The following is a 27,748-nucleotide window of genomic DNA, read 5'->3' on the forward strand; positions in this document are numbered from 1 at the left end:
CAACGGGAGATCATATCTCCAGCACATGTCCACTTAAGGTCAGCTCTTCAGAATGTCCTCTGACAGCATGTCGTACAATCTTAGAAATTAAGCCACTGACTTTGCAAAGGCTCGGACGACGGAACTGTTATGAAAACACAACTAGAAAGGACAACAATATCGCAAAGATACACTGATACAGATTAAAACCCCTTAGTACCCACGAGTTACAAATATTTCCTAAAAACTCAAAATAAATGCATGCATAAAAGCAAAATGTAGGCATTGTGCTTTGTTTTTCTGTTACACTTTTCGATAAATTACTAAACTCAGGAGATTCAGCAAGGTCATCCACTTTAATGTACGTGATCGACACATAAAAACACAGCGAACAAACAGTAATCAACTGAATTTAAACTCTACCACAACTACTACTGTCCCTAGAAATTATAATAACAGTAATACTCCATCTTTTTTAGCGTCCCTAAAACCCTGCACTGGATAAGTATAGTGAAGAATGAATATTAACGGTATTTGGTTCATAGCACCAAAGAAACAGTTAAACCAAACATGTCCAGTATTTATCTTATTTAATCCTTTAGCAAATTCTTCAAAATAAGCACAACAGGAAGCCTGTGAAATACAATTAAAATGTTATAAACAATTTTCTCCTACTCAAAAATCGGATTACTCCAAAAATCCGATTGTTGAAAAACGTTTGTTCATTTTTTTCCTTTTGGCGACATCTGGTGGATTACGAAATAACTACAACGTGGTTTTATTTTGAGGCGCTTCACACATTCAAATTGTAATATTCAAAATCACATCCATCCATTGATAGATGGATCTATTTTCAATCCATGGCTATTTGCATGTAAAATTGTGCATGTTTTGGGCCAGTCTGATTTCCTCTCACAGTCTAAAGCCTTGATTTATGATTTCGTGTAGAATCGACGCCGTGTGTACCATGTTACTGTGTCCCTGACACCACAGCCTATGCTGTAATCTGACGGACACATCCACAGAAATGAATAACTACATGTTGCATCAACGCAGACTGCACACAACAAACGTTCGCAACAGCGTAGGCCACGGCTTAACCTCTGTGTAGAACCCACGAAAAAATATACATCAGGCTTTTTCCGCAGTAAACACCCGGGCACACACACATCACTGGGACACTTGCACTGTTGCCTCACACCTCCATGGCTGGGTTTCAATCCTACTTCCACTATGTGTGTGTGGAGTCCCTGTGTCATGCAGGATTCCTCCCCTAGCTCAAAGACATGCAGTTAGGCTATAAGTGGCATGTCTGAATTGTCCATAATGCATGTTTGCGTAAGCTGTCTGGTGTCCTGCGGTATCGGGTTTTGAGATGGATGGAAGCAGTGCCAGTCAACCCATTAGGGGACATAAACGACCCCCCCTTCTGTCGTGCAGGTGCAGAATAACATACTTAAGACGACATTTCATCTCCTACTGGCCCTGGATGAAACATGGGATATATGTTTTTAAAGATTTATAATGATACTAATTCAAATTAATTTACGATTATAGTCTCTGTGTCCTAACTCAGGGGCTGCTGCCGTCGTACGCTGCATTCCAAGACCGAATGTGTCACAGCGGCACAACAAGGCTGTCCCATTTCAAAGGCTCATTCAAATGCAGCCCAGAAATGCGTCCTTTTTTTCCCGAGCTGTGAAGGACCACCTGATGGATTCTTCGTGGCCCAGCCTACTAAGGCTGTGTATACTGCTTCCTTCGAAAGATGCACCTACTGAACTACAGCTAGTGTAGATTAAAAATAATAAACCTCTTTATCACAATATGTGACAATACTCACACACATAAGAACAATTACATAGCAAGGGGAAATTAAAGACACCATTTAATACTCATTTAAATGCTACGAATCAAAACAAAAATCTACCACGAGGGGTCGCCCGCGATGCGGACAACTGCCTTATTACAATAAATAGCGTTTAAGTCATTCATCAGAATCAGGTGGCTATGCCTCCCAGCCGGACGCTAGACTCATAAAGGCTTGTCCAAAAAGTGGCCGCAAGACAGCAAATCTGGGTGTCTTTGTCTAACAGAGGTTTTTTTTAATTCATTTTTTGGGACTTTTTAAAAAAAGGTGCAACAAGAGAAAAGCGACATCCGGGTAAGGTTTTCGCTCCCTCTCCACACTAATGATACTTCTGCAGAAGATGAGCATATTAGGGCTCGTGGGATCGTTATTGTTTAATAACACTAAAACAGGGGACACGCAACTTAGGTTTCCGTTACAATAATTTTTGTTCTTATTTTAGAGAACTGCCAGTGGTAGTATATATATATATATATATATATATATATATATATATATATATATATATATATATATATATATATATATATATTGTGTTTTTAAATGAATGAAATGAATGAAAACCCTTACTCACTAATACATACGCTCATAATTTCTTAGATATGAACCAACACTTGTTTGTCAAATAATGTGGAGATATTATATCAGATTTCGTGGAGTCGAAAGTTGAATATGAGGTGAATATTAATCCTATTAGATTAAGTACATTTGTCGGCTGGAAACTACATAGAAAACTGCGTACAGATGCGTTTCAGCCTCAGAATCGTTGTTCAGTAAATCCCCTGCATGACAGTTTCTGATTAATAGCATTTTCATGTTAACAAGAAGTACTTGCCGGTCTCTTCCAAGAGGATATCACTATATTTACATGCTGGACAGGATGCATTTCAACACAGGATGCCAGTGATGATGATGATAATAATAATAATAATAACAACAACAATAATTAATGTATTATTATTATTATTATTATAGCAACTCTGTCTATGTGTTTTATTACATCAGCTATGCACTACAAACAAAACCCGAAATAAGGAGGTATGGTGAGGAAACAGATTAAGTAACATAACTCATATCCTTTAAGGAAAAATAAACATCTAATCATTGTTTTGTAAGGTCACTGTTAAGTACAAATGTTCAGATTTAAAGCTAATTCAAAGTGACACAAAACTAGTGATTATGCTAATGTTAAGTTCAGGTACTGAGGCAAATAACTATGGTATGAACAACAGCCTACATTTGAAAAACTAAATACCGTTCACACGTTTGTAAGAAGTGGTACACAGCTACACTTTAGCCAGGTATGCTGACCGAACTTTTGAAATTAATGCCAGTGACTTGCTCTGTAAAACAAGAAACCAATAAATAAATAAATAAATAACACCAGAATTTATTGAAATTTTGTAATTTGTGGTCATTCTTTAGTGGCTGTATGAACGCTCGTGCCCGTGTGTGCATAATTAATCCTATAATTGTACAGTTGCTGCTGCTTATTATGAAGTTGCTAGAGAGCCATAGTCTGGAAAAGGGAGAATCATATCAGTCATTTAACATTATACAGACCATGGAAGAAAGCAGCTCCATAATGAGTAAAATACACTCGTTTACATTTGAGTGACTGTCAGGATTCCTCCTGGTCACTAGATGGCAGTGCGTTTAAAAAGTGGTGGACTTTCAGTCCACGCTGGTTCTGCTGATTAGCAGAGTTTGTACTTCAGCGTTTTGTTTTGCTTTGATTAAACTTTGCAAAGTCTGTTGTTGACAGTCCATGAAATGTGTGTTTTTTAGTGTTTCGCTTGTTTAGCTCATGGTTCCTTCACCATCTTCACCAACACTTTTCACATGTCTGTGCCACTTTATTAAAAGCCTTTATTGGTTGGTGAAAAACCAAGACCTGTATTTGAATTTATTTACCTACCTGAATTTTTATGTTAAGCTGAATTTGTATTTCATTACGTGAATATCAGAACCTTAATTTGAATACGTCTACCTGAGCTTTAATTAAAAGAAAAAAATCCCGAACTTGAATTAAAGTAATCGAATTTGAATTTACTTCCTGAAGTAAAATTTATGTTGCTTTTGTTGTAATAAAAATTCAAGTTTGGGTTGTTGGTTTCAGGTCGAGAAAATCCAGGCTTTGAAATTGAAGTTCAGAAAAAGATGGAAAACGTTTGGGATACTAAGAAAGAGCAAATGAGCGTAGTTCTAGTCACCAGACAGGCTAGCAGTCATTTGTGATGTGGTTTTCTACATTCACTACCTTGATTCGGTGGTTGATAACAGAATGTAAATTTACAAAATCCGATAGACACATGTAAAACAAAACAAAAACATGGCAAATCTGCTCACGATACAACAAAAGTTTCCGGGGGACAATGAAGCTAGTCGAGCCATTAGAGCTGGGTGGTATATCGAGTGTATCGATATATTTTCAAAAGGAGATGGTGGATGACACAATACCGTTTACATTGATATAGTTTTATGGTGCACTAAAACGGAGGCTCTGCTAACGATTTTGAACAGCCATCAATAGTATTCCTTCTTAGTTGTACGTAACACAAGAGCTTCTTTGGTGAATTTGCAGTCTTCCTGTTCACAGCTAATTAATCAAACCATTCAATTAGAACCTAATTGGAGATGTCACTTGGTTCGTTGTGTTTCAAATCATTGCGAAATGGTTTTGTTGAAGACTGTTGTTTTATAATAAAGCTATTTCCAGATATTATGTTTCAATGGTTTTTTTCAGGCTTTTTTTAGTTATGTGCAAAATATCGGTTTTAGATGAAATGTCTATACTGCAAACAGAGAAGGAAGCTTTTCATTTTGGCCACATATTGTTTTAATAAAAGCATTTGTGTGGTGTTGATTTAAATCTGAACATTTAGCACACTAAATAGAAAATATAGTGTATCACTAACCTGTCTAAACTACCTAGATAAGGTTTTTAGTCCTTATCGCAGAGATGAGAGACATGCAGTCCCCCCGTCACGAACTAACTATATATGTCCGCGTTTACATGTGTTTTTAATAACCCGATTATTACGTTTACATCACTAGCTCTTTAAAAACATACGAGAACCTTAATCGGGTTAAGGCATTTAAGCATAATCATAGTCAGCTAACAAAATAAGATCTCGCATCATGACTTGGGAGACTGCGTGTCCCTCCTCTCCTTTTTATCTCCCATAGGTCTGGGAGATATGGACCAAGAGCCGCATTTTGATATTAACTACTGTATTAACGTGGTGAATCTGCAAACCCCTCCTCAAATGACTGGTGACCTGTCTTGTGATTGGCCAGGATTACGTTTGATTAGATCTACGTTCGTTTGCTCTTCAGGTTTTTTGGAACCTGAACTTTTCAACACCAATTTTCTCAACCTAAAACTTACAACCCGAGTTTGAATTGGTATTATCATAAAATAACGTAAATTCATGAAATAAATTCAAATTCTTTAATTCAAGCTCAGGTAAACATATTAAAAATCAGGTTCTGATATCCAGGTAATGCAATTCAAGTTCAGGTTAACATAATTCAGGTAAACGAATTCAAATTCAGGTTGTTGTGAGTCTGTTTTACTGCCATACAAAGCTGTCTGCTGTTCTGCGGTGTTGGCAGTACAAAGAGATCAAGGATTGTGTGTGTGTGTGTGTGTGGGGGGGGGGACTCATAGTAATGAATGTTTACAATTAATTGCTATTAAATTGCTATAACATTAACAGTTTATACTGTTTAATTTAATGGCCCAATTCATGTTAAGTACCTGACTGCTGTCACCTTCCTAACAACTCAACAAACGGCAATGGACTTTTTGTTACTTATTCAACATACAAGACTCTAAAACATGACATTATACAGCATAGACTGCTTTTATGCGTTTGGGAAGTGATGAGAGGCACACAGAAAGCTTTGTGCAGCTTAATGGGAATCTGCCATGAATGAATGGACATTTGTTTGGGTCCAGCCTGGAGGGAGGGGAAAGGTCCTTGAGATTCCAGAGATATAAGCAGCAGGACAGAGGGCAGAATGGCTTTTTAAACTGGGGGAAATGCTTCACCTTTGGATTCCAAATCCTGTTATTGTTTTAATTTATCAAAATATATCATTGTGCTGTCATTAGAAGGCATCAATAATTTTGAAACAATAAAATTTTATTGCTTACTATACCATTTTCTTCTTGAAAAAATATAAAATATTATTAAAATAAAATTATATTGTCATGCTGCGATGGGTTGGCCCCCCATCCTGGGTTGTTCCCTGCATCGTACCCATTGCTTCCGGGATAGGCTCTGGACCCCCCACACGTCATGACACATACGGCTTTCCCAGACACTTCATCAAAACATTTAAATCATTATGGCTGTTGTTTTATACATTCAACACAATTATACAATCAGCAGAATTTCTTAAGCTGTTTATTGTTATATTTAAGGCAGTTTGGATGACTGAGAACTTATTCAGTTATAATACTCTGACACATCTCAATTTCTTTCTTTTTTAATTATTGAGAGACTACATTTAACTGTAAACTAAAATTATGTTCATAGATTGTTGGATGCCTTAGGGAAACAGACCAAGCACATACTGTAGATACCCAGTGGGGAGAAGCGTAGAGGTGCAGCTATCTGATATTCGAGATTGATATTGGCACTGATCCACACCTAATTGGACGGATTCGGTATCTGCCATATGTAATGTCTGATACTTACTTATTTAGTTTTCACCAGTCTGTAAAAAGATAGCTCATATTTATTGTTAAATCAATTCATACAGTCTATCACATAACAGCTCTTTCCCGTTTTCGATGTGCTCTAGCGGCATTCAAGCCGAAGGCTAATGCTGCCACTCAGATTCTTTGTGAGCACAGTGACTTCCGCTTGCTGTGACATCATGCGCATACCTTTTGCAGTAGGAGTGTAAGGACTTCAGATAAAAGGGTGAAAATAGCAAATGCAACTTAAAAACTAAGAAATATGTGCAATCTGGAAGTATTTTACGCTCAAAACAACAACTAGTAACAAAGTGATTTGCAATCTTGGTAAAAACAAGGTTTTGAGAGGTGGAAGTACCTAGTGTAAAAAATATTTTGTGTAAAATCCCACCAAACAAAGTATGTGCAATTGTGTGAGACAAAGCAAGTAATATGAAAAATGCAATGCATGATTTTCGAGTCGGTAGCTTGGGCTGTTTTGAGCACTTGGCTAGAGCTTGTGATGCACGAGGGACTGCTATTGGAACGATGTGTATGTGACACCATTGCCAGTGGGAGACAAACTGTAGGGCATTTTAAGCACTTGCCACTTGTATATTCTTTCTTGGAAGACATTCAGTTTGAACTGCAAATGCCTCAAAAAAACTTTTAAAACAAGATATACAAACGAGGTTTCTAGAAGTGTAACTAACAAATCTTTTTTTCATTTGTATTTACTAGTTTACAAAATGAGCTCTGGTATCACTACTCACATTGGCCGATATCCTCTGTTCAGGTATCGGGATTGTATCAGCTCTGAAAAAGTGGGATCGGTGTACCTATAGAAACAGCAATCCAGCAAGACGGGCTGGGGACCACACAGAAAAAGAGTAGCGAGAGAAGGAATTTTGAGTAGACAAAGTGAGGAGGTGGTGCTGCCGGACTTTATATGAACATATTACCATGAAATAGATTGCGTAAAGCTGGCCACCTTTAAATTAGTTCTGTAATGTGTATTCCTCTTTCTTGCCAGTATCTGCAAAGCAGGACCCTTTGCAGTAGACCTTTAATGAGAGTAGGACTCCTGGCTTCCTAGCAACACTATGTTCAGAAATTCAGTGCATGTCAAAACGGCTAAGTGTCTGGCTCTCGACAGCCGTCTATTGAAAAAATGACAGGACACCTTTGAGCACAGTTGAAAGGGACTGCTTCTCTTTGCTGGCCTTGCATACCTGACCTGGTAATAGTCATGTCATTAAAGGGGTTTGTTAGAGTGCCGCCTCTTGTTCTGTATGCTGGTTCACAGGAAACTGCCGGGAAACTGTTATCTTACTTTGTCCCTGTAAGAAAAAGGGAAGACAGAACAAATGTAAGAGGAAAATGCAGAGAATATTTTAACAGTATGGTCTGAAGAGAATTCCTTGGTCCCCCAGGGTCCAGACAGCGTGAAATCTGCAGTTAACTGGGTTGACTTGAACACTAATGGAGTTGGATCCAAAGAGGACACATGTAAGGTCACATGACATTTGATTGAGTTAAATTAATTTAGCTTAAAATTGCTTAGGAAAATATCCCCTTTCCCTTTAAATAGGCCATTTATCTTTAGATGTGACATGCCCTGGCTCACTGAATGCCTTACGTTTCAGTGTTTGGTCCATTAACAGTTATAACGGTAAACCGGCCACTCAGTTTACAGAAGGCTATCAGTTGTAGAGTATGACTGGCTAAACGGCACACTGCTGAATCCAGTCCACCATTATGTTGTACAAAGGCACAGGAGAACAACCAAACAAAAGGGCTTGAAGATGAAGTGATAACGAGGCCCTCTCAGTAAATGCAAACTGAGGAACAAAAGCCATTTAACGTAGAAACGGAACATAGCTAACAGACACCCACACAAACAGGTGCTGGATTTTGAATGCCACCATTCACCCAAAACCAGTTTCATGTCCGTGAGCTACATCTCTCCAGTTCACAGTGGTATTCATTAGAAGGGAATATTTTTTAGTAAGTGCCAAATGACAGCCACTCTGACAGTTGTGCCTGAATGGAAGGTGCCCTGTGACACTTTCAATTAATGTGCTTCAGGAAGCAGAGAAGAATCAGACGCAATTCAAAACTTTCCAGATGCTAGTATTACATTTACCATCTGCTCTGAAGTACGAATTAGTTACAATTAATATGATCTAATATAGCTACATTATAAAATGTGCTTTTTTCCATCAAATGAAGCGAATATTTTCTTGTTTATGTGCTTTACCAATAATATTTCAAATGGGTTTTTTACCTGTTTTTACCAGTACCTGTTTTTTAGGTTTTCACTTTGTTACTGATGGGAAGAAACTTCTACAAATTTATTTGGAGAGAATGCATTGCTGTAACAAATCCAGTTCACTGCTACTGTAATTGATCTCTGGTTTACAAATATTTGACGGACACTCCTGAGAGTAGGGGTCAGTCAGTGGCCCTGAAGCACTTGCTGGTTAAGAATCCAGCAGTGAAATCACTCTATCGACCAGAGTACTAGGACCTTCTAGTCATAGGTGCTGAATCTTAAACCTCAGAGCCCTTGTAGTATCCACCAGAAATGGGCTTTGAACCCACAGCGACAGATGTCTCTTAAATACTCATCCATCCTGCTCACAGGTCATGGTTGTTGATTAAGCCAAATGAATAGATAGATTGAAAACTGGCAGACACTTATTTATTACCCTCTGTTATGCTGGGACAAGGGAAAGGGAAGTATGATCCCTGGAGTGGCTCCAACAGAAGGGGTTTATTTATAAACGACAGAACTCAAAGGGGAAAACAAAAAAATTAAATAAAGGGACCACAAGGGGTCAATAGCAAAACAGGGAAAAACAAGAATTAACTAAAAGTAACCATAAAGTAAACCAATACAGATAACAAGGGCTAACAAGGGACAGGTGTGGACCATAACAAAATCAACAAATCAGTACAGGCATGAGACAACAAGAAACAGGTGGAAAAAATTACAATTAACAAGCACAGGAAATAGGAAGTCTTACCAAACAGGCTAACAACACTGGGAAAAGAACAGGAAAATAAGTATAAGCTGAACAAAATAAACACAAAAGGGACACAAAGATAAACCATAAGAGACACTAAGGAAAAACCAGTTATAAAATACGCTACATGACTCATGACTGGAGGGGTACAACCTCTGAGCCAGATGCTCTACTCATTGAGCTACGTCGCAGCCCAAGGAGCAGGGAAACACACCAGGGCTGAAGGACTAATAGACGTACAGGGGGAAAGCAGGGGGACCAGCGATGCCTGCTGGCCAAAAGGAGACAAGGGACATATGACAAGGTTGGATGGGCCTGACAGCCTCCTTCTACAGTGTGTTTTTCTCTAAACTTTCCATATGCAATGGAATCAAGAATAACATTTTATAACTGAATAGCATTCAAGTTTATCCATGTTAAGCTGCACTCACTGGACACATTTGTACCTCACTGCTTATCCAGTGTAGGGGTGCAAAAGCTTAAATAATAATAACCCTAACAATACAGAAGTCCCCCCACATTCGCGGATGGTATCTTCTAAGACCTACACCAAACAGCTGAAGCTGTGGATAATAACGACCATCAGTGGACCCTATATATAACAGATCCTGATGTTTTAACTCTCAAGAGCAACAATGAAAAAATGCCGTGTATCAAGGGATGCCGGAGGCATAGGTATTGCGATAAAGTGGCAACAAACGTGATGAGCAGGAACGCTAGAGGCAGCCTGGATGAAAGTTCTGCTGGGAAGTGTGGGTTTGGGGTGGATTTCACTGAGTTACAGTCTATACTTGCTTGGCACTCGGTGTGAAACTTCCATGCCTCCATCCATCCATTTTCCAAATCGCTTATCCTACTGGGTCGCGGGGAGTCCGGAGCCTATCCTGGAAGCAATGGGCATGAGGCAGGGAACAACCCAGGATGGGGGGGCAGCCCATCGCAGGGCACACTCACACACCATTCACTCACACATGCACACCTACAGGCAAAGTCCAATTAGTCTCAGCATGTTTTTGGACTGTGGGGGGAAATCGGAGTACCCGGAGGAAACCTCCCTCCATCCATCCATCCATCCATCCATCCATCCATTTTCTGTAATTGCTTGTCCTATTGAGGGTCCTGGGGGTCTGGAGCCTATCCCAGATGCTACGGGCACAAGGCAGGGAACAATCCAGGATGGGGCGCCAGCCCATTGCAGGGCACAATCACACAGCTTTGAAACTTATGAACCGTTTATTTCTGGAATTTTCCTATTTTTTGTTCAGACCATGTTAAACTGCAGATAACTGAAACTGCAGATGAGGGAGGGTCCCACTGTAATGCAGTGAATCAGCTTCTCATCCTGGGTGTTCCCCTGTGCTGCTTGTGATTAACAACTTTACCAGTTTACTACAAAGCCCACAGGGGTAGGCGGATGGGGTGTCAGGACACACACTAGTTTGGAGATACTGTTTCACCTGCGTGGAGAGAACACACCTGGAGTGACCCAAGCTTTTGGACTTAGCATTAATCCGACACGTTTCATCACACAATCCTGCTGAGCAAGACAGGGGAGGAGAGAGGGAGAGAGAGGAAGAGTGAGAGAGGAAGGGTGCAGTACTTGTGGTAGAGCAGGAAAGGTGTTTTTTATATGTAGGGTACTTAGGAAGGGAAGCAGTCCTGCGGGCTCCCACCAGCGTGACCTCATGAGCTCCGAGGAGGTCTGGGTAGCTCTGACCGCCGTCTTTTCCTCCATCTTCTTCCTGGCCGTCCTGGCTCTTCTCTGCTTCTCCACATGCCGCCTGGCACCCAAAGTCAAGCCGCTGGGTACTCCTATGCGCTTCTGAAAAAGGGGGGCTTCCCCGTACCGCCAGGGCCCCGGTGCCGCGCACTTCACAGGGTACGCCGCGCACAGTGCAGCTCACGCTACAGCACGCACTGTAACACACATTCTACAGTTTCTACAAATTTTTTTGAAGTTTATTTAAAAATAATGGATACCTGCCAAGGCTAGAACTAAATTTAAAAACTAAATCTTGGGGGTGTCCCTGCAGCCTATTACATAATAATAACATAAAGTATTTATTAATATAATTTGGATGTGTAATTTATGTACATAAACAGGCATTTTAAAATGTTTACAACAGGTATTAAATTTTAACATGTATATGTTTATTTTATAGGAAGAGCTTATTGGCTGGGTAGATCTCAGTATTAGACTGAAACTTACAGCTATGTTTTCAGTAATTTATAAATTCATTCATTCATTCATTCTAATGCATTATATAATTTATAATACTTTTAAAAAGGTATAACACATTATAGACATGTTTATTATGAATTATGACAAATTACACGCATGAGAGACCTTTGTAACCATATGCTGGTCTAAATAAACCGTTGACGCATTTACTGCACCCAGCTGAGTGGATTAGCTGTAATCGCTTTTGTCTTGCCTTTTAAATCACTCAGCAGTGTGTGGTGTTGTTCAATTTCCTTACGGCAACTTTGACTGATGGATTGGAACTGGGAATGGTGGTTGGTCCACAGAGACCCAAGACTTACAATACAATGACTTGTCCTGTTGTTTCCCAGAATTCCATCCTCCAGCTCTAGATTAGAATCTCCCAGCGCTGGGTGCAGACACCCCAGATTGTAATGGAGTTAAATGCTAATCTTCATTACTAATTCACTGAGAACTGGGTACTGATTTACGCAAGTGGAATTGGCAAGGAAGGACTTTCGAATCGTATGGTGGCAGAATGACAGAAGATAGTCTGGCCATCTCAGGAGCAAACCTTAGGGTAACAATGCTTTTGTTTCATCTGTATACTTCTGTGCTGTGCTTTTGGGTACCATCACAGTCACTCTGACTGTTTGTCAAGGTCTGGATCCCTGCGACTCTGCCTAGAACAAGCGGTTATAGAAAATGGATGGATGGATCCTTTCTCCTTTCATAATGACTGACGCTGAGGCACAGAGCTACGACACAGCCCTTATAATTTTTACACTTTGCAAAAAGAGTCGTACAATAAGTGCCTTAACCACTATACCAGCTGTTGTGCCTTATATTTCAAAAGCATGAACAAACAAAGCAGTTTTGAATAAATAATATATAAATAACGCTGCTGTCAAGATTAAATATTTGTTTCACGGACATAAATGTAGCCTCTTAAAAAAAAAACAAAACAAAACAACTGTCAGTTTTGCAATTTTCTTTCGCTAGCCCGTGTGTCCAGATGTGCACTGATTAAACCAGCCTCTTCAAGAGCTTCTGAAGATCATCTCAACACACGTCGCTCAATTCCGCTCCTGAGAAAGCTGTGCACCGCGGGACTCGACGGGACACAGAGAGGAAAGACAGCATGAAGGTGACAGCCCTCATCCTTTGGTGCTGCCTGGTCTGTTGGGGGCAGGCAAAGCCTCTCTTTCCAGGTAAGCTTATCAGGAACTGCAGCCACCGAAGCCACATGTCCCTCACCTTTTAAACCAGGACTAGCCTGCAGCAGCTAGACTTCCTGGGCTGAATTGACACAACTGCAGTGTAACACATAATCAGTCACTGTTTGATTTAATCCAAGGGGAACCCATGGGAAAGCAGGTCATATTCGAAAAGGATAACAAAGCAGGATAATCCCACCATCTGTGGGCTTCCTGCTGTTACTAGGACCAGAGGAGGCTGGTCCAATCAGGATTTAGGTAGTATTTCCCATATTTTTGAGATTAAATTATGAAACAAGTAACTTTTAAATAATTCATTAATAAAATGTTGTCCCACTTTTTCTCACTTCTGGGATAAAAGAAAAGTATTGTAATATTGTAAAAATGTATCATCTTGTTAAATCCTTAATTTTAATGTTTTAGTTAAGTCAAACTCCTTCCGACGCCACTGTTAAAGGGTAACAGGACTGCCTGGAGTTGGATCACTCTATCTTCCTGCTGGGGTTTGTTTGAGGCCTGTCTTGCATGTGGGGCTTGCATGTTCTCTCTGTGTTTGCTAAACATGAAACACATTTCTGCCCTGCAAACAGAAGAGGAGAAGAATCCATCATTTTGGAATGACTGGGCACAGCGCACACTGGCCCAAGCTCTGAACCGGCAGGAGCTCAACAAAAACATTGCCAAGAACCTCATCCTCTTCCTTGGTGATGGTGAGGGAGCCAGTTGGATTACGTAATAATTTCAAACCATCCATCCATCCATCCATTTCTGTAACCACTTATCCTCAAGGTCGCTGGGGTCCTGAGCCTATCCTGGAGGTCACAGGTGCAAGGCAGCATATAATTTAATCTCAATTCAATTCAATTCAATTCAGTTCAGTTCAGTTCAGTTCAATTCAATTCAGTTCAGTTCAGTTCAGTTCAGTTCAGTTCAATTCAGTTCATTTCAAATCAGTTCAGTTCAATTAAATTCGATTCAATTCAATTCAGTTCAGTTCAGTTCAACTCAATTCAATTGTTTATTTGTATAGTGCATTTTTACAACTTTACATTGTCTCAGAGTGCTTTACATTATCCCGGTCCAAAGTCCCACAAACCAGATATGATATATTTCCATATGTAGTTGCTCATAACAACCACAACAGGAAATGATTAATTGAATGTAGTTAAATAAGGAGGCATATTTGTACATCTTTAGAATTACATGGAAAGAACCTTAGTGGTAATGGTTAGTAGTGTCACATATAGATTCTCCAAGAGTCCAATCAGGTCTAATTAAAGGCCTTGGCCTATGCAAAAACCAATAATTCACTGCAAAAAAAGTTCTTCTTGTGCTCCAGCGGACCTGGATATATGATGAGTAGTTGTAAACCTGTGATGTTAAACTTCATCAAGCTGTTATTTGTTACTCATCCCCTTCCAAGGGTCTTTTTATCGACAACCACAGAAAAATACTAAAGGAATAAAGGAATGCATCAGGCAGGTGACCCTCTTTGACATTAATTATTTTTCCAAAATCAGATTAAATTTGATCATATAGAGCAGCAACCTGTTGACACCCCATGTGTTTAATAGTGACCCTGAGTGTTTTGAGGTAATGTTTTACTGTTTTCTGTGTCATCTACTGCTTTCTAAAATAAAGATTTTGATACTTACTTGCTTCGTAATAGTAATACTAATATTTGAAGGTGCCTGCTTGCTGTAACAACAGATGATGGGAGATCTTCCATGTTTTGCACCCATTTGCCCCCCCCCCCCCCAAAAAAAAATAGTTTTTCTAATCATTTGTCCCAGATTTATCATATGCAATTTGTACTCCCAGCTCAGCAAACATAAAGAAGGCAGGCGCATCCCATCTTTCTACAGGGGACTGGCCCTCCTATGGCTGTAGAATTGCCCCTGGGTGAATGATCCATAAAACTGCACTTAAATTCACATCAACCTGTCAAGCCAGTTGCCAGATCTCACACCATCTCGTATCTCGTGTTTGGCAGGTATGGGTGTTGCCACGGTGACAGCAGCCCGCATCCTGAAGGGCCAAATGAAGGGAGGCCATGGCGAGGAGAGTCTTCTCGAGATGGACAAGTTCCCCTTCGTGGCTCTTTCCAAGGTGCTCCTGCAATGCTGAGCTTGGGAGGCCTTGGCTTTAGGAAATGGGGCTCGTCCCTCCAGCGCCCCCTGCCTCTTTTAACACATTACAGCAGATTAGTGTTCTCTCGCCCCCACTCAAATGCACTCAGACAGGCAGGGGAAAAAAACACCCGAGGAAATATATATAAAAAAAAATAGATGCCGGCCTAATTTCTATTATTAATCCTAGTTATCTTTGTTTATTGAACTCTCTCGTACCAAGTCAACGTCACATTTATCCACAGCGGTTAACGCTGTTGCCTGACACCAAGTCTCCACTCTGGCTGTGTGTGTGGAGTTTGCATGTTCTCCCTGTGTCATTGTCAGTTTGCCTCTGGGTGCCCCAATCCAAAAACATGGTGAGATTAATTAGAATTAGCAAACTGCATGTAGGCGTGCATGTGTATGTGAGTATGGTCTGTGATGGGCTGGTGGCCCATCTTGGCTTGCACCCTTAGGCTCCAGCCCCTGAATGGGACTAGCAGTTACAGAAGATGTGATAGACGATACAGATTAAGCATCTGTCTCCATGGTTCAACTGAAAGGCCCTTTCCAGGACTTGAACCAGTTGACTTTTGGGGCTACTGTTGTCCATTAACTAACACCATTGTTTCAACTGGTGGCCTCAAGTCACGTTAATCAGTTATCAGCTGGTTTGAGCACTCAGAGTCCCAAGGCCACCAGTGTTCTGCCTGATCTTCTTCTCCCCTGTGTGAGAGACTCTTGTCTTTTCCAGCTGACATCTTGCAATTTTCCAACTTCTCCAGACATACAACACCGATGCTCAGGTGCCTGACAGTGCTGGCACGGCTACAGCCTACCTCTGCGGCGTGAAGGCCAATGAGGGCACGGTGGGGGTGAGCGCTGCAGCCCTGCGAGGCCAGTGCAACACTACGAGTGGGAATGAAGTCACTTCCATCCTCAAATGGGCCAAGGATGCAGGTATGGGACAGTGTATAGATAGGATGGAAGAATTCATACTTTTTTAGTACTACATTAGTAATAATCAGTCTCCATGGTAACTTACCTGAATTCTGCATGTAGAGTTTCCATGCTTGTATGAGCTTTTTACGAGTCTGTCTGGGTTGCATCCAACTCATCCATCTTGTAATAATTTGTTCTAGGTAGGATCAGGGCTACGTTGCAATTCTAAACTGGCCTTGGAATTTTTCTGTCTTGGGGAGGGGGGTGTCCCCCACATACCCATCAGCCCAACAGGCCACTCGTGGTTAAGGAGCCTGGAGCCTGTTTCAGGAGACGTAGGGCACAAAGCTGGGGAGTATCCTGGACAGGGTATTATAGGAGTCACATACACACACACACACACACACACACAGACACACGCACACACACACCCGCACACACAGACAGACAGACACAGACACACACACGCAAACACTCATAAACACATTCTATGGGATATATCCACAGACAAGTTCATACTCCTGATTTTAACACCTGTAGGACTTATTCAGCCTGAAATGTGACGCAGGCTGTGTCTTAGGAAAACCAGTGACCCACCTTCACTGTCCCACCTTCCACGGGAAACTGTGTACACACTTAGCATTTGACCTTGCCATAAAAATTGTTAAATAGATCTTCAGACATTTAAATCATTGACATTTCTGCGGTAGCCAAACTGCAGGGACTTGTTAATATATAAAGAATTAACATTGTAAAAATCTTCACACAATCTACACAAAAAAACTACAACGTAGGAACATGGATATTCAAACTGATTGGGCAAAGACCAATGTTGGGACCCTACACTGTCAGAAAAAGGGTACAACCCTGGTAGAGTGTAATGTAATCCCAATGGTCCATTTCTGTACCTTAAAAAGTACATTTACCTACAGTACAGTAGGGTACAAACTTAAGAATATCGGCTAGATATTTGTGGCACGCAACTGTGGCAATTTGAGTCACAGGAGTCAGAGTTGCAAAGAAAACGCTAGAACGGCCAGTGTTTGTTACAAGGGTGGTAAAGTAGCAGAAAGGCTGGCCTCAACTCCTTAGTGAATGTCCCGACAAATAGGAGGTGGCTGTTCCTTCAGGGGGCTGTCCACTGTTGAGAGAGAGAGAGAGAGAGAGAGACGCTCAAGCAGATTTCTTGTCATTGACTCTCTGCCTCCTTTGACTTGTGCCAATTGTAGCAACTGAATCTAGCTTTTTTATTACAACTGGGTGTGATCATAAATATCCAGGGGCACCTATTGCTATGAGATTTCACCTGTGTGTAAATGGTTGTCCTGAGCTCTGTAGATATTTTACTTTGGCTACAGTTTACAAATGGCTGATGGCTACATTTACATGTAGTACAAGGCCTTGACCGCCATCCAGCAAATGGACACTTCATCAGTATCATAAGCAGCCATTTCACATATTTCAATGCACAAACTATGGCGCTAGTCAGCCAGGGTTTAATATTGTCTGTTGGACACCTACATTACATTACATTGTTCATTGGAAAATTCTTGGCTGATATTCAGACAAATTCACATATAATGGTCCGTACTGGGGCGGCATGATGGTGCAGTGGTTAGCACTGTTGCCTCACACCTCTGAGACCCGGGTTCGAGTCTCTAATTTGAGTTACTAAATTGCCCATAGGTGTGCATCTGTGAGTGAATGGTGTGTGAGTGCGCCTTGTGATGGGCTGGCCCCCCATCCTGGGCTGTTCCCTGCCTCGTGCCCATTGCTTCCGGGATAGGCTCCGGACCCCCCGCGACCCAATAGGATAAGCGGTTTGGAAAATGGATGGATGGATGGTCCGTACTGTTATAGTCCTTATCATGTGTGGACTTCACTAGTGAAGCTGCTCTCTGGTCTTCCTTCCACCATTTCCGGCACCACTTTAGTGAGTCGTAATGCTCCTTCAAGTTCTCTGGCACTTTCTCTGCCTGCCACTGACTGATCCTGTATTTCTTGTGAATCTTCTCTGTTGGTGGTTCAGCGTTACAAGTGAGGGTGGCGATACCGAGTCCCCATGGGTAATAAAGAATAACAGTCATATATATCTTCGACTAAATAATCTACTATTATTGTTAGTTTCATATAATCTTGGCAAAACAAACTGGCTGAAAATTAAACTGAAGCTCATTATTTGCTTTGGCCGAAAGGAAAACCTACCATGTAGAAGAAAGTTCTCACAGTGTTTGTAATATTTACACGGCAGAACTCTACATGCCCCCATCCAAAGAAAAAACAGCAGGCTGCAAGCTAACCCATCCACAAAACACACAGATTGTTTTATTTAAAGAATAAAGAAGTATCCAGAAAGTCAGGCATCTGGTGCTGATAAACTCAGGCATTCTCTTCCTGCAGGCAAGTCAGTTGGTATCGTGACCACAACACGGGTAAATCACGCCACGCCAAGCGCAGCGTACGCCCACTGTGTAGACCGTGACTGGTACTCGGATGCGGAGATGCCCGAAACAGCCCTACGGGGAGGCTGCAAGGACATCGCCAGGCAGCTGTTTGAGAACATTCCGGATATCAACGTGAGTAAGCACATGAAGCTTTGGATGCCAATGAGCTGTAGCCAATAGTAACTTCATTGCCACACCAATAGTATTACGTTTCAGTCAAAGTAGCTTCAGTTCAATGAGACAAACCTGACAATCCATCTCACTGCATCAGCTTCTTCAGGTTTTACAAACTACTGAAATGCTCCTCTGCTTGGCTAAATAGTTCAGATCTTCTTCAGCTTTGACTGGTTTATGTCCTTGATTGAACAACTCATCCAGCTGTTTCACATTAATATTAGTGACACATGTGTGATTATAGGTTGGTATGACCAATCAACACAAAACAAGAACTCATTGCAGTGAAATCCAGGTCCTTTTAATTGAAATCGTAGTTTACAAGTCCTGTCCTAACTGAGAGTGTCCTCCCAGACATGGATTATCTGGTCACCATAATCTAGGTTTAGTGTCTAAATAAATATTAATCTGGGCATGAAAAACTTTGTTCCAACCAGGGGTTCAGGAAGTTTTAGGGTTTGATTCCACAAAAAAACAACCTAAATTTAAGGTTTGGATATTTGAGGAATGAACTGAGCATCATTGACTGGTATTAAACAGTTTTTGTTTAGTTAAACATCTCAGGAGCTTTTGAGGGATTTTCAGGATTCTTTCAATCTTGTTAGCCAATAAGAAGCTAGTTTCTCATTTTGGAGGAAGACCACATTTGACCAGTGTTTGCTGTGACTTCCTTGGCTAACCATGAATCCAGGTGATTATGGGCGGCGGCCGAAAGTACATGTACCCACAAAACACCACAGATGTGGAGTACCCTAACGTGCAGAAAGACCGTGGTGTCCGCAAGGATGGTCGGAACCTGCTGGAGGACTGGCGGCAGAGGATGAGTAACAAGGTATCCTTCTGACACTCTTTGCATTCCACCCTTCACCTGTGTCATTCTTCTATGCACCTCCTGAGCAATTCACGTCTACCCTCCTTCATGGGCTGCATGAACAGCAGATTTTCAAATGAGACGATGGCCGTGTCTGAATTTAGGGGCTACGTCTTTTTAAGGCTCCTTTGAAAGACTGAATGTGTCACAGCGACACAACAAGGCTGTCTCATTTTGAAGGCTCCTTCAAATGCAGTCCGGGAATGCATCCTTCTTCTGCCGAGTCGCAAAGGGTCCAGCTGTTGGATCTTTTGCAGCCCACAATATCCCAAGATTCACTGTGCAGACCTTCGAAGGACACAGCCCACAAAGGTCAAGTAGACCGTGTTTCGAAGGTTGCAGCCTCTCAATTCAGACACGGCCAATCAGCTGTATTTCTAATGAAGTTTGCTTGTCTGGAGGGCAGTAGGTAGCCTAGGCATTAAGTCAGTGAACGTCAAGGATATTTCTGTAGAACCATTGAGCAAAAACATATTGTCAAAAGAGAATATCTAGAGAATGTGAATTTCAGTATGTAGTTTCAAAATAAAGCATGAGAGTACAAACCTATGTTGTTAGCTGGAAAATGAAAAGAGCTATCGAGCATCTGGTGAATGATTGTTGCGCGAAGAATCCATTATAAAAATTTTGGAAGAATGAAAAGGCACTGAAATAAATATTGGTTTTAGTTGAATACCCATTGAATGAGTGAAAAAGTGCTTTCTGACATGAAGAAATGTCCAGATTGCCTTGTTCTGCAATCACTCAAATACCTACCAAGAAAAATCGTGGCTGCTATGAGTAAATTATTGAAACTCAGTTTTACGACTTCAGTGTAGACCTGCTGATAGCAGCGGTAGTAGCATTGTTCTGAAGTGTTGTTCTAGTGATGGTTTTCCTGGGAGAAAATATCTGTGCTTTAGTAGCGCATTAAGTGCCATTTGTGGAAGGTAGCTGGCAGGCACACAGACCGGCACAGCGTGACACCTGTGCTGCAAAAAGGACGCAGTCATAAACAATAAGTACGTAAATACTCAAGGGAAGAGAAGGTTTTACAATGTGCTTTGAAGTGAAAAGCACCCTGGGGGCCATGCTGGTAGGCCGCCTCTGTTGACCATTCGATTAGCCTTAGGTGGGCTGTTGGGTGAAAGTCCAAACAAAATGTTTATGTTTATTTAAATTTTAAATAAATGGATGAGGAAGAAGAAATGTCTTTGTATAAAGAAAAATAAACGATACTAAAAGTAGACATAACGACACCCTTTGTGAGCAATAAATCTTATTTTTAAATCCTTTGTGAGCAAAATTTCCTACTGAAAAGCACAAAGATCAAACTCCTCAACTAATGCGTTTGGTTTAAGGTAGATTATGCAAATTTACTCAGAGTTAATTGGGACTTATCAACAGCTCAGAAGGCATGAAAACCATGGAACCCTCTGGAATTTCTGCCTTGAAGAACATTTCACAGCTGGGCACTCAGACGTCCACAGGGGGCACATTCAACATCTGCAGTCTATACGTTCCCATGGTCTAATTCCCTTGACTCCACCCCCCATGAGGTGGTCCACTGTATTGGGGACAGAAGGCTGCTTTTGGGGCAGGGCGGGGGCGGGGAGGGGTGTCCATTGTAGCAGAAAGGAGGGATGGTCTTGGTGTCACCAGACCTTGGTGGCTTCTTACCGGCTTCCATTCAGAAAACAAAGGTTGCACTCATAAAAAATCTTCTGAAAGAGTTTGTTTGAGTCAAGATGTTGGGAACATCTGAAGAAGAGGAGGAGGTATGCTGAGTTACTGTCTCCGGGCTTTGCATACAAGCCACTCAGAGGTGCAAGTGGGTAAAGACCTTCATGAAAGATTAACGAAGTCCGAAGAGGGTACAAGGGACACTTTGTACTTTGAAGTCATGGTCAGAAGTGTAGATGGTGGATTTGTACCATACCTGTGGTTTTGGTTTGTCTTTTGTTGCCATACTTAATGGCTAGAAGCTGAAAATAGCCATTCGCTCTACCCTCTGTCCGATTGATCCTGCTCCAATTTTGACTGTTGTCACTGGTCAGTGTTGCACAGAAGTAAATATGGAGTACAGAAAGGATGAATCCCACTAAACTGGGACATACCTATTGTAATTGTGGGGTGGGATTGTGTCATAAATCTGGGACTGGACAATAATTTTACCCAAAATACCGAATAAGACTCCAAACAATAAACCACAAATTCTATCATGTCATCCAAATACTCACAGCCAACCTTCTTAATCTTAAGTGAACTTGTTAGTCCAATAGGGCAACTGGGTTTAATTGCCTGAGGTGCTAACATGCAACAGGTGATCAGTCACCAGAAGAAGGCAGATTGCCAGACAGATGTGTCTGCTTAGCTTTGTGCTTCAAGCTTAACAAATGTCATTGAAGAAAACTTGTCTTATTTTGATTTGGTTGGATGAGAAATATTTCTATTTTGGTCATCGTTAAAATCCATATTCTTCCTTATGTTATTTTCCCATATGGGACAATTCTTGATCTTAGTTTCAATCCAGCAAGGCAAAAGATGTTGCCTTTCAATGAGCATTTTCATAGGAAAGTTTGATGTTGAGTTTGATGATGCATATGTAGCGCAATGTTGGCGACTGAGGGGGCAACCACCCCCTCTCAATCTCCACCCATGAGCTTTTTGTCTGTAAGATTTCCTTATACACCAAACATGATCACTCTGAACAATGACTGAAATGCCCTGGGAACAGTCTGTATAATGTTTGCATGACAATGATGCGGGATGCCGATTGTTCTGTTTTTCTCAGAGGAGTGCTTATGTGTGGAACCGGAATGATCTGTTAGCACTAAATCCAGGCAATGTGGACTACTTACTGGGTGAGTATATCGTGAAATCGTACGGTTACTGTTTCCTGGGCATGCCTGCTTCCTGGCAGACGCCACATTTCGCTTCTTATCCCCACAGGCCTCTTTGAGCCAGGAGATCTGCCATATGACTTGGACCGGAACAGGACATCGGATCCCTCTCTGACTGAGATGGTGAATGTGGCCATTGGAATCCTGCAAAATAATCCCAAAGGGTTCTACCTCCTGGTGGAAGGTGAGAGATTATCTCCAGTTCTAGACAGGGGTCATACGGAGTCTTTAAATTTTATACAGACGGGGCGGAACGGTTCCAGGTATCTGGTTCGGCTGGAATTTGCCTTCGTTCTACCTGCCTGTCCTGAAAGCACCGATAAAGATACCCTGTTCCACCCTCCAGTCGTCAGTTTTGGCCATCACATAGAACAAGGTTTTTCATAGTCATGTTTTATACATTGCATCCGGAAAGTATTCACAGCAGTTTTGTTATTTTTAATAATTTTGCAAAAATCTCAAGTAAACTTTTTTCACGTTGTCATTATGGGGTGTTGTGTGTAGAATTTTGAGGAGAAAACTGAATTCAATCCATTTTGGAATAAGGCTGTAACATGAGAAAATGTGGGGAAAATGATGCGCTGTGAAGACTTTCCGGATGCACTGTATGTGTGTCTCTTTTTAAACAATAATTTTGGAAGTTTACCAATGTGTACTTTCCAGGTCAGCATCTGGTCCCTCCTGCAGACATCTTGTCTGCAGACATGATGATACTTCAAATTCTGTTTTTGCCTGCCTCTCCATGACACAAACATACGCAAGAGCAAGCTCGGCAGTGAAGGGCAGCCACCTCCGGGGTCACTCACAGAGTTCAGGGTTTAGGGCCTTGCCGAAGGACCCACAGACGTGACCATTCTGCCGAGGACAGGCTTCCAATCACGAGCCAAGGGCCTTTGCTTGCTCAGCCATACACCACCTCTCACAGTTTGGCACGTAAATGTAATGTTTGCTTTACAATGGCGTTTCAAAACAACACACGGAGAAATGCTACCAGTGTGCAAATAGGACCAAAACACGAAATTACAGGTGTCCTTAAATGTACTTAGTCACAGCATGACATCTTGTCTAGTGACTGGACATGTTTTTATGATGGTGCCTCATTTAGACTCATTTGGTGGTAGAACAGATGAATAATTTCAGGGTTGCTTTACCCGCTTTAAGGCCATTGTCACTGGTGAGGACGACTGGAATGTGATCCATGACGCAAACCGGCTTTCGGGTACATTGCTGCACAGATAGCAGTTGTGTGTTGACTAGCGTTACTGCAGATAAACAGGAAAGCTTAGAATTAGAGGGACACAGTATGCATTTCTTTCCCACACTCGGCTAGGACAAAAACGCAACTAAAACAAGTGATGCATCGATGTTTTTAACATCCCTTCCTATGGAGGATGTTTTGTTTGGAATGTATCAATGGACTACATGAACAATTTCTTTGCATCTGTTTTGTCTAAAGGACAGAATGATGAATATTTCGCATGCTACCTTTCTTAGCCATATCTTGAGGTTGATACAGTATGTGGTATTTTTGTTCTTTATTCCTCAGGGAACTCTTCCGCATCCCTGTTTTCCTCTTTATGGCATATAGGGGTCGGAAAATAAAACTGAAACACCAGGTTTTAGACCGCAATTATTTATTAACGAAAATTTTCATGGAAATGGGACAGTCAGGTTACGCATTTAATTCTGTAGTGAGTTGGGCAGCTGTGGTTTTATGTTTTTGGGGACAATCCCAAACACGTACCCAGACTTCCCTTTCAGACTGCTGCCTTTAGTGTCCACAGTTACTCATGTCGGATGTGGTCTGTTCGTCATGGCGGTATGCCAACATTACCCGGGGTACCGTGCCTCTCCATACACCATAAAGACTTGGGGCTCTGTTTTCCACCAGTGCAAAGCGTGACGCAGAAGTGGTTTGCTAGTTTCGTACCAGTACATTGCTCATTTTCATGCCATGCATGCGCGTAGTCAAAATAGCAAATGATTTTGCACCCACCTTCTGCTCATAGGAGTGCAATTTTCTAAATGAGGTGTGCCCGGGCACATTGTCGGTGTGTGGCAGCACAATGTCATTGCACTTTTCACCAACAAAAACCACGTCTACAGTCAGTGGCGCATGGTTAAATGGTATTTAATCGGCATCTTTTAGAAACATTCGGGTGTGTGACGCTCGTTGTTGACACAGATATGGGCTAAAAGTGCTCTAATGGTATAGTGTTATTTTTATTTCATTTATATACATTTTATATATATCTGGTCCTTACACGTAATCATACTATTTAATGAAACGGCAAGAGAAAAACGCATATTAAGAACAAACCATATCATTAAAAGTCTTTCGAGTTCATTATCAGAATTAAGTATGTACTGTCATTGAAAGGAGATTTGGATTGTTGAAAATGCGTTTCGGATATTTAGATACATGTGGTGGAACATTACAAAACAGCCCTCAGAAGGTCACAGCATTCTTTGTGGCATGTTGTATGTTGCGTAACATTGGCATGTGTGATGGATGTCTGTTGGACATAAATAAGGACACGTTAGAAGATGTTAGAAGGCGTGAAGGCGTGATGATGATGCCCGCAAAGGTATAGCAGAAGCAGCCCAGGTGAGGAGGGTTAGCTGAGCTAAATTCTCCGTAGCCTGGTAAAGAAGCTAAACTGTGAGAGTCGGAACAATGTGAACATTTTAAAACACTTTAAAAACTGTAGGTTGCACGTTTATTCTTATTTTACGAACTGCAGACCCACAATTAAACTAAAAAACACACACAAGCATGATTAAGTCTCCGTTCCCAGCCGCTGTTCTCGTTCAGCAGCGAGCTTCCCCATCTTCTGACATCATTATCCCACTTTTGGCACTGTGAGGATGATCTGCAGATGCCAAAAAACGAGGTCACACTCGCTGCTACCGCATCCCACGTGCGCTTCACCCCAAAATGTTTAGGCCAGTGGTCCTCAAACTTTCTCTGTTGTGCCCCCCTTCGAAACCGTTAACCTTTCATCCCCCACCCTGTCACGGGTGCACATAATTGACACACAAGTACGCATTCGCCATCCGTTTTCTTGGCTGAAGAGAGATCGGTTTGCCGGATGCACTGTATGTGCAAACACACTGTTAAAACAGTAGATCATGGACTTCTGCTTTTTAAAGGTGAGGTGATGCACCGTTCTGATTGGTTCATTGCATGTTACGGCAAAAATACGCCTCTGAATAATTAACGTAGGCAGAAAAAGGTTGTCCGACTATCGACAGCACAAAGTCTGGTTTTTCTGCCTTCAAAATAGTACAATGGATTTGGACATGCCCATAACTGTTAGTTCCATTTTGCGCTTTACGCTTTCGTTAGATAGAGCCCTTGCTGTCTTGGTCACAGATGCACCAGCAAGACACGCACCAATAATTTGTCCTCTTTTGAACTCTGATGTGTCTCACATTATGTTGTGTGGATTGCAACATTTTATGTACAGCTGTGCTACTGCTCTGCTAATTCAACCTTCACACTCTGCTTTTACTGATATAATGTGTAATCAGTGAAGACTGGCCGCCAAGTTACGCATATATAAGCATGAAGCTTCAAACACTATTGGCCGGCGTTTGTGTCCAACCCCAGTATAACTAAGCTGTAAAAATACTTGTGTCTCTGATAGAGGAAATAGCAGGACAAAATGCGCCACCTGAAGAGAAGCAATGTGAGCAGACAATGACCTCATCCACATTTGCACAGGGGGGCGCATCGATTACGGGCACCATGAGGGCAGAGCCAAGCAGGCTCTGCACGAGGCGGTGGAGATGGACCACGCCATTGGGCAGGCGGGCAGCTTGACCAGTGAGGATGACACCCTCACCGTGGTGACGGCAGACCACTCTCACGTCTTCAGTTTCGGCGGCTACACACTACGGGGGAATTCCATCTTCGGTGTGTCACCAGGACAATGAAAAACACATGACTGGTAATTACTCGTCAAGAAAGGCTAATAAAATGCTATTCACCCCCCTCAACATAGGTCTTGCACCCAAAGTGAGTGATATGGACCACAAACCCTACACCTCCATCTTGTATGCAAATGGTCCAGGGTACAAAGTCGTTGATGGCATGCGTGAGAACATCACCACCGTCAACTACAGTAAGTAGCTCCTGTCTCCATTGTTCTTTTTCCGTGTGTTTGATTGGCTGACAGTTATGCGGAATACTCCAGAAAGGTTGGGCTACCATATATCCAAGGCAGCCCTTTTCACCAACAAACATGGATTTTCACTGAGACCACAGGCATAATATTTCAAGCATAATATTGCAGCATCATTGTGTTTAGTGTTACAGGCTACAATGCGTTTATATGTCCCTGCTGAAATAACCAGCTTGACCAGTTTAAGCTGGTTAATTTGGTTAACCAATTTATGATAGTCGACCAGCTTAATGCATCTTGGTATGTGTTTTGCATGATGAGGGTATGATTTAGCTGGTGATATGATAGTCAGTCTTGCTGGTTTAGCTGCTCATACCAGCATGACCAGCTTGGTATACTGACCACACCAGCATGACCGACCAGTGACCCACCTAGCTAAACCATCAAAGAGCAGCATGAGCTGGAACATGACCATCTAAGACCATCTAAAACCAGATAAAACCAGCCACCAGCATAGGCTTCTTAACCATGGTGCATGTTTAGGTAGCTACAGTATAAGGTTTTGCCAGTTGCCTTCTCTCATCTTGCAGCTGAGAACAACTACCAGGCACAAGCGGCGGTTCCCCTGAACATGGAGACCCACGGTGGAGAAGACGTGGCTATTTTCTCCAAGGGTCCAATGGCCCACCTGCTGCACGGTGTCCAGGAGCAGAACTACATTCCTCATGCCATGGCCTACGCTGCCTGCATCGGAGAGAACACTAAGCACTGCCAGTCCTCCGGGAGCTACACCTCAGACTTCCGCTCCGCCTGGCTGGCCCTGTTGACCTCATTGGCCCTAAGCCGACTCCTTTGCTGACCCCTACGTCACACCACACCCTTTCTACTCTGTACCCCACACAACAATCCCTCCCAAAAGGTGGAGTTGTCATCTTTATATTTGACTGTGGTATTTTTTTTTAAGAGCTGTAGGTAAAATCTGAGAAGGTGGAATCGAAGTGGTGGAAGCCAATCGAAGAAAAATGTATGAAATGTTGGGCAGGTCAGATATGCTGGAGTGATGTTGTCCTCTTTATTAATGCTAAACAAAAGAAAGGGAAACAGCCGGAATCTGAATAGAAAAGCTCAAATGTCTTTTAAGACTTATCAATAAAGGAATTTTTACCAAGAGTTCACTAGAGTATCAATTTTTCATTTCATATTTTTTTA

General features: G+C 41.8%; 1 protein-coding gene across 1 annotated transcript; it reads left to right on the forward strand.

The window, feature by feature from the left end:
• Nucleotides 1-1,988: 1,988 nt before the first annotated feature.
• Nucleotides 1,989-27,712, forward strand: alpl (alkaline phosphatase, biomineralization associated). The gene is made up of 12 exons (XM_049023883.1): nt 1,989-2,143; nt 12,774-12,982; nt 13,579-13,698; nt 14,982-15,097; nt 15,885-16,059; nt 18,442-18,617; nt 19,351-19,491; nt 22,304-22,373; nt 22,462-22,596; nt 26,140-26,331; nt 26,420-26,539; nt 27,130-27,712. Exons 2-12 carry the CDS (start codon nt 12,913-12,915, stop codon nt 27,396-27,398), a joined length of 1,584 nt encoding a protein of 527 aa, XP_048879840.1. The 5' UTR covers nt 1,989-2,143; nt 12,774-12,912; the 3' UTR covers nt 27,399-27,712.
• Nucleotides 27,713-27,748: the final 36 nt, after the last annotated feature.

The sequence above is a fragment of the Brienomyrus brachyistius genome, chromosome 8 (genome assembly GCF_023856365.1).
Source record: "Brienomyrus brachyistius isolate T26 chromosome 8, BBRACH_0.4, whole genome shotgun sequence".
In the NCBI taxonomy this organism is placed as follows: domain Eukaryota; kingdom Metazoa; phylum Chordata; class Actinopteri; order Osteoglossiformes; family Mormyridae; genus Brienomyrus; species Brienomyrus brachyistius.